This window comes from Oreochromis aureus, linkage group 1, assembly GCF_013358895.1.
Source record: "Oreochromis aureus strain Israel breed Guangdong linkage group 1, ZZ_aureus, whole genome shotgun sequence".
Lineage (NCBI taxonomy): Eukaryota > Metazoa > Chordata > Actinopteri > Cichliformes > Cichlidae > Oreochromis > Oreochromis aureus.
Genome location: NC_052942.1, coordinates 30,093,016 through 30,114,093, shown reverse-complemented (window position 1 = coordinate 30,114,093; position 21,078 = coordinate 30,093,016). Strand labels below are relative to the sequence as shown.

At 39.0% G+C, this 21,078-nt stretch overlaps 1 protein-coding gene across 1 annotated transcript in view; it reads right to left on the bottom strand.

The window, feature by feature from the left end:
* Positions 1-420: 420 nt before the first annotated feature.
* The window catches only part of LOC116314708 (RNA polymerase II elongation factor ELL-like), a 34,166-nt gene continuing 13,508 nt past the window's right edge, over positions 421-21,078 (bottom strand). The window contains exons 3-12 of the mRNA XM_031732813.2: positions 15,288-15,415; positions 13,156-13,319; positions 10,062-10,306; positions 7,441-7,565; positions 6,890-6,992; positions 6,195-6,675; positions 5,496-5,547; positions 4,973-5,144; positions 4,833-4,877; positions 421-4,353 (exon numbers count right to left, since the gene is read on the bottom strand). Coding sequence (XP_031588673.1) covers positions 4,243-4,353; positions 4,833-4,877; positions 4,973-5,144; positions 5,496-5,547; positions 6,195-6,675; positions 6,890-6,992; positions 7,441-7,565; positions 10,062-10,306; positions 13,156-13,319; positions 15,288-15,415 — 1,626 coding nt within the window. The 3' untranslated portion in view covers positions 421-4,242. The remainder of the gene's footprint in view (positions 4,354-4,832; positions 4,878-4,972; positions 5,145-5,495; positions 5,548-6,194; positions 6,676-6,889; positions 6,993-7,440; positions 7,566-10,061; positions 10,307-13,155; positions 13,320-15,287; positions 15,416-21,078) is intronic.

The window sequence follows — 21,078 nt, the reverse complement described above, 5'->3', positions numbered from 1 at the left end:
TGGTACTGCACTGTGTTAACTGACAGGACTTTATAGCCAGCCACAGCTGGCCTTCGCTTTAACAATTAAGGAAACAAAAGATATAATAATTCAGGATATAAAAGCTTGGATTTTTAAAGATCAATTGATTTAGCCCATCCTTTACATTTGACACTTTATTTTTAAGTTTTAAAGTTTGCAGTTGGTACATTTTTGATAAAGGAAAACTCTCTTGCTGCAGGATAATAATCTGCAAACGTATTTTTATCACAACCTGACAACGTTGTTGTTTAGCCCTTTATAAAACAGATAATAAAATGTCTTATTCAATAATTTCTTGGCTTCTACTTAAACCTGTAAATGAGGGTGCCTGTGTGCATAAAGAAAACATGATTGCTGTGTGCACAAAAAAAATAAGAGCACTACACGAAGAAAAATGTCTGTGGTTATAGATCTCTTTGATGGTTTTATTTGTTTGAAATTTGCACAATAGAAGAAGAGAAAGTACACAACTGTAAAATGCAGTTCATAATGCATACGCTCCTCTCGCCGTCTCCATCATCAGTGATACTTTTATCCTGCTCAATCGCCCAAATATTATCATACCCTCTTAATCACAACAATCCCAAAATAATTATGGTTTTCCATCAATAATCTGATGCATCGATTCCTTTCTTTCTATAAATCTTTTCATAATTACCACTTGTTCATCAATTGTTACTTTTAAGATTGGGCTTTTTGTGCTTGAAATATGGCAGAAATCACTAAAAGGCAAAATTTCAAATCAAACTACTCGGTGTGCTCAGAAAGTAAAACAGGGTGTCAACAGGAATATCGGCAGCATTAGAAATATATAAGTGTTATTCTTAATGGCGAATGCCTGCACATTTACCTCAGTGATGAATAAAGCAAAATGTACCAGAAGGATTACAAATGCAACAAATGAGTAAGCAATGTCACCACAGCAAACAGAGAATGTTAAATTACATTAAGAATACAGAAAGCCACTGTTGGCAATCATTTAAACAGTTTTAAACAGCAAACAGTGGTAATAAGGCAGATAACAGATGAGTGTGTGTATGGATAATGACCATCTTGATATTGGCAGTTTGAAGACTATACAAGTATTCTTAAGGCTTCTATGTCAATGACTGTGCAATGACATTCAGTACAAAAACTGCAGCCACAATGGACAAATACACTCTGAATGGGCACTGATTAAAAGTTGAGAATTCAGCTCTCCAAGCTTAAAATACCTAAATGCTACAACATATAGTAAGTTAGCAAATGCACACATTTTACCAATATGGTGGCAGCTTCTTGAAACCAGTCACTGTATACTATAAAACATCCTCAGTTAACTACTTTTATTTTCTAATAAGGCAAAAAAAGCAACACAATATGAACATCAACCCTCATAAAGGTGAACTTTTCTCACAAGTAAAATGACTTTGTGGGGTAATTATCCAGTTTACACAGGAATACTTATTTAATGACTGCATTTATGTTCATCATACCTACGCAGCGCTTCATTAGGTATATCTGGCTAGCATGGGCTTGGACCCCTGTTTGCCTTCGGAACAGCACATATTCAACAAGGTGCTGAAAACATTCCTCAGAGATTTTGGTCCATATTGACATGAGAGCTTCACACAGCTGCTGCAGATTCGTCAGCTGCACATTCACAATGTGGATTTCTTCATCCACTGTATCTCAAAGGTGCTCTATTTAATTGTAATGTAGTGGCTGTGGAGCTCACTTGAGTATAGTGAACTCATTGTCGTGTTCAAAAACCAGTTTGAGATCATTTGAATGTCGTGACAGGTCACCTTATCCTCATGGTCATTTATCATTATTTAAATGATGCTCGTGTGCTAAGGGGCCAAAGTGTGCCGAGAAAATGCCAAATTCTGTCCCCACCATCTGAGTGTAACAGCTGAAATGATGACTCATCAGACTGAGTAACATTTTTTCCGTCTTTTTTTCCCCCAATTTTGGTGAGTGTGCCGAAACTGTAGCCTCAATTTTCTGTTCTTAGTTGACAGGAGTGCCAACCAGTGTGGCATTCTGCTGCAATGTTCAAACAGCACACCTCAGTTTTAAGAAGTGGTTACTGCTGCCTTCCTGTCAGCATGAATCAGTCTGGTTATTCTCCTGTCACATCAACAAAGCATTTTCGCCCAGAGAACAGCCGCTCACTGGATATTTTCTCTTTCTTGGACCATTCTCTGTAAACCATAGAGTTGGTGGTGTGGGAAAAATCCCAGCAGGTCAGCAGTTTCTGAAATGCACAGACCAGCTGGGATTCTAGCACAAACAACCGCGCCAACTTCAAGGCACTTAATCACCTTTCTTCCCCATTCTGATGCTTGGTTTGAACTTCAGCAGGTCGTCTTGTCTACATGCCTAAATGCATTGAGTTGCTGCCATGTGATTGGCTGATTTGATCTTTAAAAATGAGTTGAACAAGTGTGCCTACTAAAATGAATGCAAACTGTTCTGTTCATTTAACTGTTTTCATCTAACTGAGCTGCTTTTACTGCATCAAGGCTTCTGCTGCAGTAAACCTTGTTGCTTTGTCTGTATGAGCCATGGCTCACTACAAAACACCACAATGTAGTATTTAGAAGCGGAAAATTACAATAAATCAAACCCCATGATGTTGAAAACCTTGCAGAGATTTCCAGGATCATAACTGATCCCACACAACTTTCCAATATCCTTGCCACATCAATGTGCCAATTCATGAAAAAAATAAAGTAGTTTTTGCCATTGTGATATAAAAAATTTGCACAGCAGCACTGAAGTTTAAAGTAACAGGTTTGCTATGTGCCTCATTGTTTTTTTAATCTCTTTTATAGTGTACAAGTGAATGGTTTCAAACATAGCCGGAGAGTTAGGTGACGTGTCTATTCACTGCTACCGAGGCCTTCTGTAGCAGTATTAATATATTAATATTTAGAGTCCTTTGGGGCTGCAGAGACAAAACACACAGTAAGTTATGATACTTTCATCTAAAACCTCTCCCCTCTTGCTTGGATACAAACACTTAGATCTACCAAGACCGGCTACCACGATCTGTGGAGACCAGCGACACAGGAATGAGGAAAATCATTTCAAAATAAATACATCAGTAGTTCTATGTAAAAAGAGACAAAGACACTTCTTTCCAGTAGGTTTAAATACTTTAAACTAGACTTGCTGCTTGCTTAGTAATGACGTCTGAGCATTTTGGTCCGTTTAGCAAAAGAAAGGGAGTGTACTTAATAAATACTTAATAAATACGGCACATATTGACTTATTGCAGTAAGCTTCATGTGAACCTGAAGCGCTTAACATGTTCAACCAGGTAATTGAGAACAAATTTTTGCTCGTTGGATTCAGCAGCTTTCAAAATGAGCCCCAATCAATTTAGTGTGTGAAATGCGAAGATCGCATACTTCATAAAAAGTACGAAACCAGCTGACTCCAGCTAAACAGCAGGAACCTCTTACTGGCTGCATCGCAAAATGTCATTATCTTATATGACTTTTTGTGTTTTGCCACAGGGTGACAATTATTCCACTTATTTCCAGTACAGAACAAACATAATGCAGAACTCTATAACTTCCCTTCCTCTAAGATAAATGCCTGAAGCACTGCAGGTGGAAAAAGAGGGGGAAAAAAATCTCACCCACTTTGCATAATAAGACATGAAGGATAAATCTGAAAAAATTACTTAAATCATTTCATTTTCTCTCTTTTTTTTTTTTTGCAGTGCACAGCTTCTGTCATTAATCACAAATTAGGGTGCTTTGATAAGAACCTGAACAGTACAGTCTCTTTATGCTGCTTATTTAAATCTTTAAAAGTTAAAAAAAAGAGAGTGAAAAACCGCCTGAGGCAAGTTTTCCAACAAAGGGAATGAGTTAAAGTCACTTCTACCTTTGATATATTTCAATTCAAATGTCTGACACTGAGTCTGGCTGACAGAAGGTTTTAGGAAATGTATCTGTCTTGGCAAAGTGAGGTTCACAGACCTCATTAGTGCCAAGACTCTCTTTGCCTCTCCCGTTGACTTCTTAAATCCATGAGATATCTTTCAAGAAGTCATAACTACATAACTAAAAGACCACAATAGAAATCTGCTATAGATTTAAAATCATCAATGCTCACGGCATCATTTGTGGTCTGTGATAGCGTCTGCTGTTTTCATATAAAACCTTTTCACCATATAAAAACTCTTTGTTTGACACTGGTTGTGTATGCATATATGAAAATCTGCTACGAGGAAGCCTTAGAGACATCATAGTCCATGATGAGCTGCTTGATATATGAAAGTTTTTCGTGGAGATACTCGCAGCGTTTCTTTTCTTCCCGGTAACCGGGGAACTTCTGTGGAGACAAAAAAAAAGTGTATTATTAAAAGAGTTTTACATGGTTTTCCTCTATGTTCACGCCTACATAAAGCCATTGCCCTTAAGCATTTTGGACTTACATAGTAGACAGGTGGAAATCCTAAACAGAGCAACTGCAAAAAACCTTCTTAAAATAGTGCCAGCCTACACCATACAAGCCACATTCTCTCAAATAAATAAAAAATAAACAATAAATAAAACAATTTCTTTCTCAACTACTAACATATTGAGGCTCAATCTTAAAGATTGTCTTTGTTTAGTTTAAGTTAACTACTTGCTGTTTAATAAAACCAGCTTTCACAGAATTTAATTGCTTAAAAAATCAAGCTATTAAAGCGTTGAAATGTACATTTAAGACTATAAGAGCACAAAAAAGAGGCGCAATAGACGATAAATCTGAAATAAATCTCAAATATGTGAACTACAAGAAAAACGATTTCATTGTGTCTTACTTACCTTGCGATACTTGTTGTATTTTTCTAGTATTTGGTCTTCCATTGTCTAAATGGTACAAAACACAAAGTTGTTCATATTAGTTTCTACATAGAGAATAACAGTTCAAACTGAGCACTGTCATATCTGCATATGTCATGTACCTTATATTCTTGAGTACCAGGGGACAGGCTCTTGATTTTAGAGCCCAGCTGAACAAACATGTGAGTTATGGTGGCAATCCGGGAATGGAGGTCTTTGTACTCGTCATACTCGGCGCAGAAATCCTCCTGATACCGCTCACGTTGCTCTAAATTCGTTATGGGGCTGTATGTGCTATAAGTAGACACAGAAACATAGTGTGTGATAATGTAAGGACCACCACAGACGATATAAATAATCTTATGCAACATTGAGCCTTCAAGAGACACTCTTCCATATGAATTCATTCCTAGAGATACAATCATGCAATCACAATATTTTTTATGCAAATTTCTAAACTGCCTATTTCCCTAATTTCGTTTACTTCTTGTGTAGTACCTCTTTCTGCCACGAGATGGTAGCACAAGCCTACAATGTCATCCTACACAGTTTGTTCTTAAATCCTTGTCATCTACTTCATTTAAAGAAAAGCAAAAGATTCTAGCAGGTCATGGAAAGATAACTTGAAAACATGTTCAGACTTACAGCACATAATCTGGCTTCTCCTCAGAAACCACAGTATTTGTTATGTCAGGATCTGGAGCAAGAACGTAAGAAAAAGAAAATATCATTAGCTGCAGTCGAATCAGTACAGTCATCCATGTGGATCTTTGCCATTGTCTAAATATTAAGCAATGTGTTTTTTGTTTTGCTAAAAGCCACAGTGTGTGTGTGTGTGTGTGTGTGTGTGTGTGTTCATCTCTGCCTCTGCTCAGACTAGCTAAGAGCCTGTGGGTGTCAGGAGACCTCTAGGCTTAGAGACCCAAGCTGTTGTTGAGTCAGTCAGCCACATAACACACTGAGGACTCAAGAGGGGGAGCTTCAGGGAACACATACAGTCATGAGATAATACTGTGCTGATACAGCACTGGGTTGCAAGGGGGGACTTCACATGCACTCACCTGCCCATTTATTAGGTAGACCTGTTTAACTTTTGCTAATATGACTATCTAGTTGGATTTAAATGGACGAAACAGCGAAAGTGTCAAAATAAACTGGAAGTAGTTTAATTTAACACAAGAGGCGGCGATGACGAAGGGGCATTTAAATCCAGCTGACAGGAATTTGGGGGAATGTTGGATGAAAAAGCAAAACTACAATCAATGACTTAATGATCTGGAAAACATTACAAGATGTTTTTTAGATTTGGTTTTTTTTTAATACACAGGGGAAAAAAGGCCTTACTGTCAAGTTTGTCTGGATTCTTCTTGAGCTCATTATTCGTCTTTAACCAGTCAGTCCTATGGTCGTCTTTCAACTTCTCGCGCTCCTTGTGCTTTTTCGATTTCTTCTTTCTGTGCTGGCTGTTGGCGATCTGTGGCTGAGCACAGTTGGAGTCACGCTGGGTTGGCTGGAGGCTGCTTACTTTGGGTTCTTGCTCCCTGGTCTCTGAAACAGGCGTGTCAGAAGTGCTAGATAGTTTGTGCATTAGAGGAAAGGAATTATGGCTCCCTGGTAAACCATTTTGGCTATCAGTATGGTTATCTGTCCTTTGAAACTCAGTCTTTGTGTGGAAACTTGGGTTAAGGGTAGGAGTTGCATCATCATGTCCTCCTTTATTGTTTAAGAGTCCGTTTACAGCTGGCTGCTGTTGTAACCTCTGGTCTGTGAGTTTTTGTCTCTTAGCTGCTAGTCTTTCCTGTGAGTCAAAAGGCACAGGGCGTTTCTAGGGAAACAGACAGGGAAAAACAAGAAATACATCTCTGAAACATTTTCATACAAAATTCATGAATAAACTTTAATTCCAGCAGACAAAGGTAAAGACTAGAGGGCAAAGGGCACACATTTACACTGACGTAACAAAGGAACATCCGTTCAGAACCACATCAACCACTTTCACACATACTGAAAGGTTAATGGAGAACAATACAGCTATTTACCACTGCAGGATTTTTTGCTATGCTTTGATCCTCTGACGTCCTCAGTACTGATGGGTTTGGTTGAGGATTTCGCGACTGGTTGCCAATATGTGGCTGCAACTTCCTATCAAACAGAAAGAGAGAACAAAGCAATCACACACAACTAAAGCACCTTTGGGGATTTCATAAAAATCTAGTCTTGCTGGTTTACAGAAGCCCGAATAAGGCTGAGCTTAAAGGTGGAAAAGATTCTCTGTCTAGCAAGGACACACAAGGTCTGCCTCTGAGGGCTGACTAGCACCTATACAGAAACATGTGGGAGTGAAAGAAGATGTGCAGGAGACCTTACTTTTCTAATGGGGTGAATAACAAGCGCAAAATGAAGTTTCAATGTTCAGTCATCATCTTGTTATTTATGAGCTAACACCAGTACCACCGGGCAATTAATAAATAAAATACATGAGGCATAAAAGTGAAAGGGCACATTTACGTACAGCACGTTACACAGAAACAAGCTGTTTAATGGGAGCGCATAACTTGCATCCATATGGGACCCCCTGCCTCTAGCCCACCTGGACAGCAGCCGGCTGACAAGCTGCTTCTCCTCCTCGTTGTAGCCTGGCCAGTCTCTCTGCACATGCCTGTAGAAGTCATCTCTCAGCGAGTAGCTGCTGTCTTTGGGGTTCAATTTGGCCACCTAAAGAAATATCACACAACACACAATGTTAATTCAAATTCCTATTAAAGTTAGAAAAAATATTATTCATTAGTTATTCCATGCCAAACGGTGAATTTTAATGTGACATTCACTGTTTTTAGCTCTGTTTTTGGTCTCCACCAGCCCCCGAGGAAAGCATCTGCTTCAATAGCAGTTAAATATTGCCATATGTTCAACAGTTAGTCATCAAATTTGTTTGCCAGAAAGTGGTGAGAAAGTAGGGAATAAGAGGTTATTTTTTCCTGGATGACGCACACATTTCTACTTCTTAATTAAGACAGAATTTAAGTCATTGTATTTTGGCTAAAAATCTCAGTCATACAGACTCTGGCTGTTACTGTTAGGAAGGTTGGAGCCCTTTCTGACCAGGCACATGCCTCCTTTAATGTTCTCGTGCAACAAATCTCTCAGACACACTTCTTTTCATCTGATCAGTCATGTAAAATTGAGGAACATCCTTTCTCAGGAAAAGTAGCCAACACCTTTATTTCTTTTAAGCCTTTTGCAGAGAATACAAAGCTGCTGCCTTCAATCTGTTATGGCGACAGGATTCTGCCATTCAAACACACCCACTGCAGTGACAGAAAGCATCATGCAGCTGATTGGAATAAAAGATGAGGGTGGTTTCTTGGTCGGAAGAGTAGCCAAGTCATAAGTGCCTTAACCTTGGATTCATGATGATAGCTGTGGTTGCAAAAACACTTTCAGTCATACAGAATCTCAGTGCTGACCTCTAAATGCTTTCCTCGTGGATTTATGGGTTCAATCACTCATTTCGAATCATATCGGATGAAACATTAAGTCCATTTTACATATTTTAGTCATTCTAGCTGTCAAAAAAAAAAAAAAAAAGAGTATAATCCAGGATGTGGTCAACTGGTATTGACTTGTGATTGACAAGCCATTAGCCAATGAATGCCGACTGGATTTATACAAATCCAGTCCACAGATTACAACAAAAACATCAAAAGGGTTAAAAATGCTCTTTGTGGTAATTTTTAATCCTTAAAATATACTAAACCTCTTTTTTTATTTTTAACATATCCTCACATATGTAATAGCAACTGATATCAACGTGTCTTATAGTCCGCCTACTAATTTGTCAGTAAGTTGGGCTTCTCGCAAATTTGTTTCTATTGGGATAATAAAATATGAAATGATAGAAAAAGAAAAAAAAAAGGACTACTCAGAAACTTAAAAACACAAAAGCTGCCACTACCTGGATCCATTATGTGCTAAACCCGAAACATCCACATTCCTGAAAAGCAACAACACTTTCTCAGCGGGTCCGTTTCCATCCGAGCGTCCCAGATTTTTTCCCCTCACATTCTTTAAAGACATCTATCTTTCTGAAGCCTCCAGACAGAGGAGTCTGCCCAATAGCAAACAATCTCTGAAGACACAATTACAGCAGCGACCTAATTACTCTCACGCAGTGAGACAAGAACCACATGCATGTACAGACATCAACAAGCAGAAGGCCTGCAAAACACACAAACAAACATCACTTAGGAATAACTCAAAAATATTTACAGGAAAGCAAAAGAAACTTCTTAAAATTAGATCCCGGCTTTGATTAAAGCACAAACGGTCCTGGTCTCTGTCAGCACACACATTACCAAAGATCTGTGTTGTTCAGAGCTTTTAAGCACCTATCAGACACTCTGACAGTGTCAAAATGTATTGTTTTGTTTTGTTTTTTATGTAAAATATAGTAGGGAAACACATACTTGATTTTCACAATGTGATACTAGTTGAATGTCAGGCATTGGCCATATATAGTGCAAAAACAGAGCCAACAGAAGCACATTAGCTTGGCCGGAAATGTAAATCACTGTTGTCTTGGTGTAATGTGCAAACCCATGGCGTGTTTTTTAAAGTTTTATATAATGACAGTTAGATGTGTTTAAGGATGTTCAGGGAGTATAATGTACAAAATGTTTGTCTCTACACTCATTTTCCCCTTTGGGACAATCTGTAGGAGTTATGCATTTTCAAGGTCATGAATGGCTTTGAGTAAAAAAACATACACTGTATATAAAAGATGGAAGTAGCCATCATGCCATTGTTTACTGGTTATTGAAACCACCAGCTGTCTTTGTCGCTGCTAAATGAGTAAACCAGTTTAAAATCACCAAACTGGAACTCTAAACCCTGCTGTTGGAGCTTTTTAGAGCATTTTAATGAACAAACAGTATGGCCTCTTGTGTGGTACGCATTATACAAGTTTAGTTATGGTGAGTCAACTTGTATTATACTAGTATGGTACTACAAACTATATCTGTGTCTGAACAGTGCATCCATAGAGTTAATGGGTGCAGCTTTCTTACCCAGAAAGCCCCTTTTGGATCCAGAAAACCAAAATGATGACACTGCAGTGGCTATATCCATCTTTTTTTACACTCTGTGGTCTCTGTATGGATGCAATTGCTTCAGTTTTTGTACATTTTGTCTACAAACAGTGTTTCTAAGTACCTCCTCCAGTATGGCACCCAGCTCGGCCTTATCTTTGGGGCTTGCTCTTTCTCTTTCCAGCCACAGCAGCAGCTCTGGTTTCTTATAGGGTTTGAGAGCCAGCAGGTGGAGGATGCGATCCTTCAGGGGCTTCTGCATTGAGGTCGCCATACTGCCATTCCTCCGGTTATTGACAGAGTACTTGGAGAAGCTGGTGTCTGAGGCAGGGAGTGGGCCTGGCCTCTTCTGGTACTTGACACATTTACCTGAACATAAAGTAAAAGAACAAGATCTACGATGATGCATCAGTGTGCCTGTGATTTAGGATGGATTAACTTGGATGACATTACCTCAAAAGATACACACATTATGTTAAGTCTCTGTATATTAGATGGCATTGCAACATATCTTATAACACATTCTTCTTTTTCAAGTATTTCAATAACACTAAATTAATCAAATCAACATCTAATTATAAATACTTTGTATGCCTCGAGGAGCGGGCTTATAAAAAGCAGGATATTTCAAATCTTTATTGCAGGTGGCAAAACAGAAGATTGTTTCGCATCAAGCATTTTTGAGAACTACCTGAAGAGCTCCTCGTTGAACTTCATACTCTCCTTTCTTTCCATCTGCTTGCATTCATATTGCTTATAGAAAAGCCGAATCACTGTATTAAGCAGCCAGTGGCCAGGAATGCAACATTAACTTTGATTTTCTTGTATTGTTGTTTTAGCCTCTGAGTCTTCTCAATATTTTTTGCCTTATTGTGGATTGCGCTAATCAGTTTCACAAGTGCTTACAGGAAAATTTTTTATATTTTGCAGTCCAGTTATAGACAGAATGGCTTTTAGTGTTGGTGTTTGCATGTTTTATTACATTTTTATGGCTATAGTTAAGAGTTGTTGGTTACTTGTCTCATGTTTTACTATTTGTATTGCTACTATAGCAATCACAGTACACCTACATCTCTCAAAAGGTCCTCTTATGCTGGTAAAATAACCTGTGTTAGGAGCTAAAAATGTAGTTCTGAGAACAACAGTTTCCTCCAGTTGATGTAGTAATTGAATTCGATCTACATACAATATTGCACAAGGAAAACACCAGGTGCATGCCTTTGAGATCGGATCTCAGTGCAGTTTTGTTCTGTTCTTTGTATGGCTTTGAATCACAATTTAGTCTGCCAGGGGTCTTTTATTTTTAAAATTGGCCAGATTATCTATCATCCTCCTTTGTCTGACTTCCTGTCTTTACTCCATACCTGCTCTGTGCAGCTTAATTCAGATTTTATTAAAAGAAAAAAGAAAAGAAAAGAGAAAAAAGGAAAAGGGAAAAAGAAAAGAAAATACAACTGTGCAATTTTAAGCAGGGATACACTTCTGGGACTATTCTGAAATACTTTGTGGGTCATCCTGTGAAATTGCAAGCACCGTCTTACTGGGGTCAGAATGTAACACAGCCACGCCTGGTGGATTCCTGCGGTTAGAGAGAGACAACCCCAGCAATCAGACAATCTCCTATGCAAGCTGGCGACTATGGGAAGAAAGAACTCCTTTTTTACAGGAAGGGATCTCCAGCAGAACAAGGCTCAGGGAGGTACAAGGAGAAAAGCATACCAATAGACTGGTAGACCACCTCCAGCAGTTACTAGAGCTATAAATAAAATTCTTACTGTCTAAAAGAATCTTAAGGCAGTGAGATCTGAGACAAAATAAACAGATTTTTAAAAAGTGATGAACACATTATTCGAGATATCATCTGAAACCCACTTTTGGGGCGATTGTGGCTCAAGAGTTGGGAGTTCGCCTTGTAATCGGAAGGTTGCCGGTTCGAGCCCCGGCTTGGACAGTCTCGGTCATTGTGTCCTTGGGCAAGACACTTCACCCGTTGCCTACTGGTGGTGGTCAGAGGGCCTCGTCTCTGTCAGTGCGCCCCAGGGTGGCTGTGGCTACAATGTAGCTTGCCATCACCAATGTGTGGATGACTAAATGTGTAAAGCGCTATACAAATACAGGCCATTTTACCATTTCACTTTTTATAGATCACATGTTCAGGCTTGCAGCTACTTGTCCTTAGTTGTAAAGATGGCATTGATTATTGCTTGTATCTCCAGTGAAGACAGATAGGGCATGTTAGAGCAGTGAAAGCCACGTCTCTCTGTGCTAATCCCATTACAGGTTAATCTGCGCTTTGCAGGTCAGTGTGGGGGAAAGATACAGGAAAAGAAAAAGTAAGTCCAACAGATAACTTCATGCATATGTACTTCTATTAGTCATTTATCATGATGAAAATAAGGAGAATTATGTCATAATTATTGTGTGGGGATTTATGGTGTGCCAGATACGTGCTTGATAGGGTTTGGATTTCTTTCTAATAGATTCTGTAAGAGTTACAATTTATACTGCTTTGTCATGTTCACCTTAAGATCTGATGTTACACAATCCATGCAGTATTAATCTGGTTTAAACCAACTAGAGTTGCAGCTTCCCTGGAGCTTCAGCACTGACATGGGGGTCCAGGACAGAGCCAAGAAAAAGTTTTGCATAACCGCAGCAAAGGTTAGAGAACAGGGGGGAAAAAATAGAAGGTAGTTTTCAGGTCATCATTAGTAAAACCTGCACGTCCGATACAGCTCTCATTCTGCAATAATCTTTGTTTTAGAGACATGGCTCCATTAACTATACTTTTCAGTTGTATTAATGGTAAGGGCCTGGCAGTGAATCGAAACTCCCTGAAATTAAAGTTTAAAGACAGTTTCTGACTTTGAACAATGGCAAACATTAAATATCGGAGACAAGGCTTAGCTTTTGTCTTGGTATAACCAAAAATACGACCTACGCATGTGGTTTCATCGCACATCAAAAACAGGAAAGTATCTGGTTTTTAGCTTCAAGCAATAAATAAAGGAATATTTTTCAAGGCAAATATTCCTTTTACTTTTATTGGTGCTATTATATTTCTATTTTGGTTTTTATACGGCCTCTTTTGTATCCACATCCAAATTGCTGATCCCTCTCCAACTAAAAAGCTATTTGGCCCTTCCACATGAAAATCTGCAGATGTATCATCTTCGATTTCGGTTTTCCTGCCACAGAAGCCTTGTGCTTAATCTTACTTGGATGTGTTGCTCCAGGTTTGATCTCAATGGCGGAGCGGCTCCAACTGTCCTTCTCCACCTGCGACATCCTCTCGCGGGTCATCTGGTAGGAATCATCAGTGGCACACACAGTGATCTTGTCCTGGATGCTGCCCTGACCTTCCAGCTGCTCGCGGCCGTCACTACAAGATAAAAAACAGCCAGCTGTTGAACTTCACGGCATTCTGCTGCTTTTTAAAAACATCCTTTAAGTTATCTCAGAGCAGGATGCCAGCGGAGAACCCTTGCAGCAGAAAGTGGCTTTGCGGCGGAATCTGGCTAAACCTGTGGTTGCTGTATGTTATGTCACTGTCTAGATTTAGCTCTGCAGCCTGTGACATGTGAGAAAGGCTATATATCTTGGTTCAGAGCAGGACAGACCATGTAGAAAAACCGCCAGGATTAACTTGGCTCCTGTCGGTATGCTTGCAAAACAAGAATCATCTTGGCCAAAAGTAAAAAGTTAAAATATGAACCTGGGCTCCATTAATGGTGCAAATAAATCAGAGATTTACAGAGCTGCCAAAATCCAAAAAACAAACAAAAACAGAACAAAATTTAAAAAAGCAGCAATTTCTGCTCATTTGAGACATTTTCACTATACAATAACATAAGTGACCGATGGCCAGTCTTTCACTCTGTCCTCCAAATATCAAAACAAATGTAGGGGGCAACGGGAGCAAGATATTGCTGTCATGCTGATGTGCTGTTTCTCTTGGCTGCAGTAACTGGCTGAAATCAAAACTAGTTAAAGTTCAGGCCACAATTAGCCATCTGGCACCAAGAAGCCGCAACAGAGCATAACCTTTAGTTTCCAAGCATATCCACTCCATAAATAAGGCAATGCGGGTCTCAGTAATGAGAGGTTCGGCCCAGAAATTTACAGGAAATTACAAGTGCTTCATGGTCTGTACGGTGAGATGCAAGCAAACAGTCTCTTCTGATTTGCAAGCATAGGGAGACAGTGTCTTCTGAGGTTATGAGCCACTACAAGAGGATCAGACCACTTACACATCTGGAAGCTCAAAAGAGTACTTTGCAAAATTCTCCACAAATGATGCACAAGCAATACGCAATCCTTCTTCATAACCATTTATGACCCACTGGAAGTGGGTAGTGGTGTACTTCTTTGTTTGTATTTTCTTCTGCATTTGGAACATTTTTGGGCTGCAACCTTCAGACAATACGTGGATGCCAGAAGCCATGTACGCAGGCAACCAGTTACCAGACTGAAGGGGGCTGAAAATGTGGATGCAGCAAAACAAATCTCCTTCCAGACTTAATCTGAGGTTGGCCTTCACCCAACCAGCCTAAATTGTTGATGCAATGCAAGATGGATCTTGGTTTAAACATTTTTGCAATCTTCTATTTTCTAGTTTGGCCCAACTTGTGTGAACTGTAGCTTCACTTTCTTGTTCTTAGCTGATAAGAGGGTTTAAAGGTTCGATAAGTTGTCCTTGCAGAGAAGCTTTTTTACATACTTTTGTTGTAATAACTGATTATTTGAGTTGTTGCCTTCCTATTAACCCAAAGCAGTCTGATCATTCTCCTCTGACCTCTGGCATCAACAAGCATTTTCATCCAGAGAATTGCCACTCTCTGTATATTTTATTTTTCTGACCAGTCTCTGTAAACCCTAAAGATGGTTGCGCTTAACTCAGCTTTCTTCCTCATTCTGGTGGTCTGTTTGAACTTCAGTTTACATGGCTAAATGCACTGAGCTGCTGCCGTGTGATTGGCTGGTATGTGGGTATGAAGTTTGTGTGTACATCTATTTGGTCTTAATAAGTGATAATAACCAACATAAATGTTAGCAGCATTTTTTAAGTCTGCAGGTGGTTCACTGGGTTGTGTGTGTGTGTTCTGGCAAATTCGGTCAGGCATATTGAGCGAGAACTTTTGGCTGCGTTTATCCAGAGAAGAATAGCCAAGTTTGAAGCTTTAACAAAGAGTTCTTTTTTTTAACTGAAAATATTTGCCAAAATTCTTTGCTGATTAATGTAACGGGGAAAAAGGGATTTTTGATTAGTCTTCCATGGTGCTCAAAGTTGGAACTTGATTCAGTGACGATAACAGTACTCGACTTGTGAAAATAAGTTTCGGATTCATACCTCGACACATACTGATGGATGCAGTCAAAGCTGGCTTGTGGCTGGTCTTTGCTGTCGCTGGACAAGTAAAAGGAAAAGACACGGAGAGCAGAAGGAGAATCTGAAGTGGGAGCTGGGATCTTGATGTACTGTGGAGAAAACAGAGGAAAAGATTTTTATTTTAGCAGATGCAAATAATAACAAAGTCAAATGAATGACCAAGTTGCATAAGCGTGTTAAACGCTGCCACATAATGATGTGCAACATGTATTCCAGGTTTTCCTGCCAGCTGATTTTGTCCTTAAAACAGCTTATGTAAATATTGTGTGACAGCATTACCACGTGAAGTAAAAGAATGGTTTTATTGTTTCATTTGACTGCCAGCTAGTTGCTTTAACTTATCATTTTCCTAAGAGATTAAGCGTCTTTTATCATATTTCAAACTGTCAACTCATTGTAGGGAAAAGCAATTATCTACTCAGCACAATTTCAGGCAAGCTGATGCCAGATGCATTTAAGCCAAGAACACGGGACCATCCAAAGTCAAGATTTCTGCAATCAACATAAATCAGTGAAGTTTTTATTTTCACAACAGGATGCCACAGAAATAAGACTAAGTAACATGCACAATAATGCATAATACCACCAAAGGGTATTTACTTTATTTCATCAACAATTTTACCCAACAGGATGTTAAATGGACAAAAAGCAGACTGATACTTCTTTTAAATTTCCAGTGGGGTTAATAATATGCAACCAGGGGCCTTTAAAAAGAGGCTTTAAAAAAATTAAAATCTAACCAATTCTTTGTCTTAATAGTATGGGAATGTGCCAAATGTCAAAGTGAACAGGTTGCTTAAGTTGAGTCAGTGAACTATCACTTGAATCAGCCAATTTATAGCAAGTTTTTGCTTATTTGTTTGGTTTGTGTGCAAAAGTGAAACCCCCCCCACCCCCCAAAAACCTACATTGTGCACTGGCTGCCCAGCACAGCAGACACATGCAGATAGCATGGTTTCAACAGGAAAGGGAACAACGGTGAAGTTCACCGCGAGGGGGAGGAGGATAAATAAAAACATTAAAAATAGCACACAGAAAATTGCTGCTTTGTGTATTTTGACTTCTATCTTCTGTGCGACAGGGGCTAAGCTAAAACCTCCAAAGGGAGGCGCCCAGGAGACATCCTAACCAGATCACAGAACCACCTCAACTGGCTCCTTTCCTTTTTAGCAGTACTCAGCCACATGATACGATGCGGTTCTGTGTAGAACCTACGGACAACCAACATACTGCCACATGGTGATCTTGAGGAAAAGGTTCCTTTATCTTGTTCCACCACCACAACACAAATTAGAATTTCATTTATTCACTGTAGAGCTTACATTAAACTCAAACATTCAGTGACTGATATTGGAAACATGACAGTACACAAAATCCCTTTGGGGTTGGGTCAGGAAGAGCACCTGATGTTAAAAAAAAATACATTAAAATAACAATATTTGTTGCTACCTGCTGTGGCAACCCCTTATGCAAATAAAGGAGCGTCTCAAAGTAGTTTCTGCATTACATTACATGATAAGTCATTAAAACAATTAAAATTCAAACTGGAAGTAACAATGATCGGCTCTCGCTCCTTTGAGCACCCCATATTAAACTGGCAAAAATGGTGCAAATTCCAGTTGGATCTGGAACGTGAGCTATTTACAGATTTCTTTCCTCAAGCATGTCTAGCTCTTCCAAAATGCAATTCATTTTTGTAAACAACAAACAGAGCAATTTTATTAGCACCTTCTTACCGTTTTTTTCCCCCTAAAAGTCACACTCATGTGTGCACAATAGTGTCTGATCCATACCGCACACAGGTTGGAAAACGCATACTGAAACCAGGCGACACGTCAAAGTCTGTTAGAGAAGAAATCTGCCAATGCAATGTGATGATTATCTCTGGGGTAAAATGTGGGAGATGATTAAAAACAAAAACACTACAGTTGCTTGAGAACAAACGCTTGGACTATGACAAATGAGCTGTGGAGAAACACTGCATTAAAATGACAGGGTTTACACACCTTTTTAGAAATAACACTGAAACATCACTGGCTTCATTTTTTTGTTTTGTTTTCGTAGCATTTCAACACAGTCTCGCATGTGTAAATACAATGAATCACACACACACACACACACACACACACACACACACACACACACACACACACACACACACACACACACACACACACACACACACACACACACACAGTTTCTCTCAGAGGTTTTAGACACTTTGTACTGCTCTGTAACTTTAAATAAATCTCCTTGGGTAAGCAGTGTTTTTAAGAGTCCGCTCCACTGAGGCGTCCATGAGATCTCCTGGCAGACTCAGTGGAGCGCAGCAGAGCCAAGGCTGCAACCTCCAGGGCAGACCAATGCATGTGAGTGTACACACACACACACACACACACACACACACACACACACACACACACACACACACACACACACACATATAATAACAGATTTGGAAAAAGGAGCATGAGAAAAAAGTTAGGATCAACGTTGATTTGACCACAGAAAAAGATGTAATTGTAGGTCTGTGAGCAAAATCCTGAAATATTTACTTTCATTTATGGGAAATTTGTAGCAGCGTTTGTTTTCTGTTTTTTTGAGGGGGCATATGAGTGAGTAAAGGCCACTTCATCAGCTACAGGAAATACAGTGACTGAGTTGAGTCTCAGAGTTCAGAAGACATCCACATTGTCATCGCAGCTATTCGGCACCGTCTCCTAACAGTGGCCAGGGGGATCAGCAGTTTCATATCGGCCCATTCTTCATGCTGCTGGCAGCTGTGGCGTCCTTTTGGGTTGGGAAGCAGCTTAAAGTGCAGATATCACGGGGGATTTCCTCTGCTTTCTCCTTTTCTGTCCCCTCACTACATGACTCTGGTTTCATTCAGAACACAATGTGCAGTCCCCGCTCAGATTTTTCCAGCTCCAAGTGTGGACGTGACACAGATGCTCGGGCTTGGGCATTAGCACTGAACGGTACAAACACATACCACAGAATGTCGTTTCTAAGTTACTTAAGCTGAATATAGTCTAAATAAAGAATCAGACTCTAAAAAAGAACTTATGATTGGTATGCATGCCCTTTTAGAAATTGCTTTGTTTTTATTAGGTACATATTCACATTTAAATGGCGGCAATTACACAACTTTAGGAGCCAAAAATGATTATGCTGGTTTAGGATACCTCAGTTTTCCATTAAACTCACATTCTGACATCTCTGCCTTTATAGACACTTTTGCACATTGCACATGTTCAAATGCTCATCAATGCAAATATCCAAGCAGCCAATCACATGGCAGCATCTCAATGCATTTAAGCTCAAAGTTCAAAATATTCAAAACATAAGGAACCATTTATTTATTTCATTCATCGATGATCAAATTGTTTGTTCTGAATGTCACCGAAGTGTCAGACTGCCACACTTTGTAAAAGCAGTTACTTATTTTTGGCTATTCTGACGTTTTTGCACCATTTTTCTCGTTTCTTGCTTTTCCCCCACCACTATTTGATATTAACCGCACGTGTTTAATTTAAAGCTTCGATTAGCTCAACAAAAGATCAACTCCCTTATGTTTCACCTGGGTGGAAAATAGTTTCTATTGCTTGCCTCCATATACAGAGATATAAATGTTGAATGCATTTTGGATAAATTAGCAAGTATAATTTGGTCTCGTGTGAAGAGCTGAAGGTGAGGAAGTGATGATGGCACATTGTTTATATATCAGTTTTTCAAAATCAAAAGTCTCTACATATCTAGAATAAAGACATCATATGCTATGTTTTACGTGTGTGCCACTTTAAAGAAACAACAAGAGCCTCATAGGCTATTAAACTGAACAAAACTAATACTGTTATAGGGAATTCTGATCTACTCTCATTCAGCTGTGTGGCCCATTACCTCTGTGTATTTGCCTTTAAGTCACCTCAGATGTTTTGCAAGTGTGCAACAAAGAACAGACGTTGGGTCTCTTTTCTTATCAGCCTGCTGCACATGTCTCTACTTGCAGGCTTTCATCACAGGAATTTATACAACCTATATTTAGCTGAACTCAGATGGGACAGAGCAGTTTACATGTAGCTACACAGGTGGATCTCAGTTCCTGAAAAAGTTGTGTTTTTAATTCAGCCTTTGCTGAACTGTGTAATGTTTTTCTGAGATAGTCCTGCAAGTTAACAGTGGATGTCTCATTGTTTATAAGAAGATGGAATACAAAAACATGTTGATTACACAGGGGAGAAGACCAAAAGCATTCCCCCCCCACCATAAGACATTTCTGTTAATGATTCATAACGCGATGCCTGCATTTTCTTAAAAGCAAAAAAACAAAACAAAAAAAACAGAACAGCAATAAAGTTTAAAGTCTTGTAAGTTAAACAACCACATCAGGCACACAAATAAAAAGGCTGATTTACATACAGATGTCACTGCAATCACTAACGCTTAGTGCATCTCTCTCAGTCCAAATCATTTTACACCTACAGATTATTTCACGCAACAACCACTCAAGCTGCAAAACCAGAGAAGCAGCCATTAAATAAGAGCTTATGTTTCATCTGAAAAAGCAGAGAAACAGTCTGAGACAAGCAAGGGAAAAAATCTATTAGCTGATCGAACAGAAAAGCACTCATGAACTGTTTTGAGAAATATAATTATTATATTTACATCTAAAAGTAAAAGCACAATTACAAAAAAATTTAACTGAACAAACAAACAGAGTAAGAGTAAGACTCAGAGAACACTAGATTATTATAGTGTATTATAGTGTGTTGGGGACCATGACCAGTCTCATCATGATCCACTCATGATCCTCTTATGCATATTGCTTATTTCTTCTTTCGTCGCTCATATATTGTGTGTTTTACATTGCTGTGCTTGAGAGACACCATCGACCAGAACCAAAATCCTAGTATGTGTTTGCACATATATTTGGCCAATAAATGCGATTCTGATTCTCTGCATCATGTCCTGCAACTCCTGTTAGAGACTTCTGGATAACATCTGGATATGGATAGCATCTATGCTATCTATTACACACGATAGCTAAACATTAGTCAAACAAATACAAACATGAGTAATTCTGATACTGTAAATCTGATATCTGTACTTTTTTGTCACTCTTAATATGAAGAAGTAAAATTGTATTATTGGTATTAAAGTCTTAAATTAAACCTCCAGAGGTGCTCTGTTAGCGTGCTAACAAGCTTAACTAAACTTAAGAACACCGAAAATACTATGCTAAATATTAGCACACGTAACAGGGAATTTATACTTGTGTTAAATTTATGACTTTGGTAATTCGTAACCAAAAACACCCCAGAAACACTACAACATAACTTAGGCCGTAACCTGATGTGCACCTCCCTGGAAATGTAACTACATGTTGGGTTAATGCAGCTCGCAGCTGTTTTGATTGGCCTGTTCAGTACTGTCTAATACTCCTGTGCAGCTACTTTTTCGCTGCAGGTTTTGGATTTAATCAGTGACAAAAAATTATCATAGCTTCAATATAATGACTCACTGATGGAGATGCAAAAACTTTCAGAACGGATGTGAGATAATGTACGAAGTAGTCGAAAAACCCGAGGGACAAATATTTTTTGAAGATTTAAAACACTGACCACAACATAGAGAAGCATTCAAAGATGGAAAAGTCCCCACGTTTTAATTGTTTCACATGTGGCTGCCACCACATATGAAACATTGGGACACTGCCAGAAGATAATTAACATATAAAACACCTTGTAAAAGC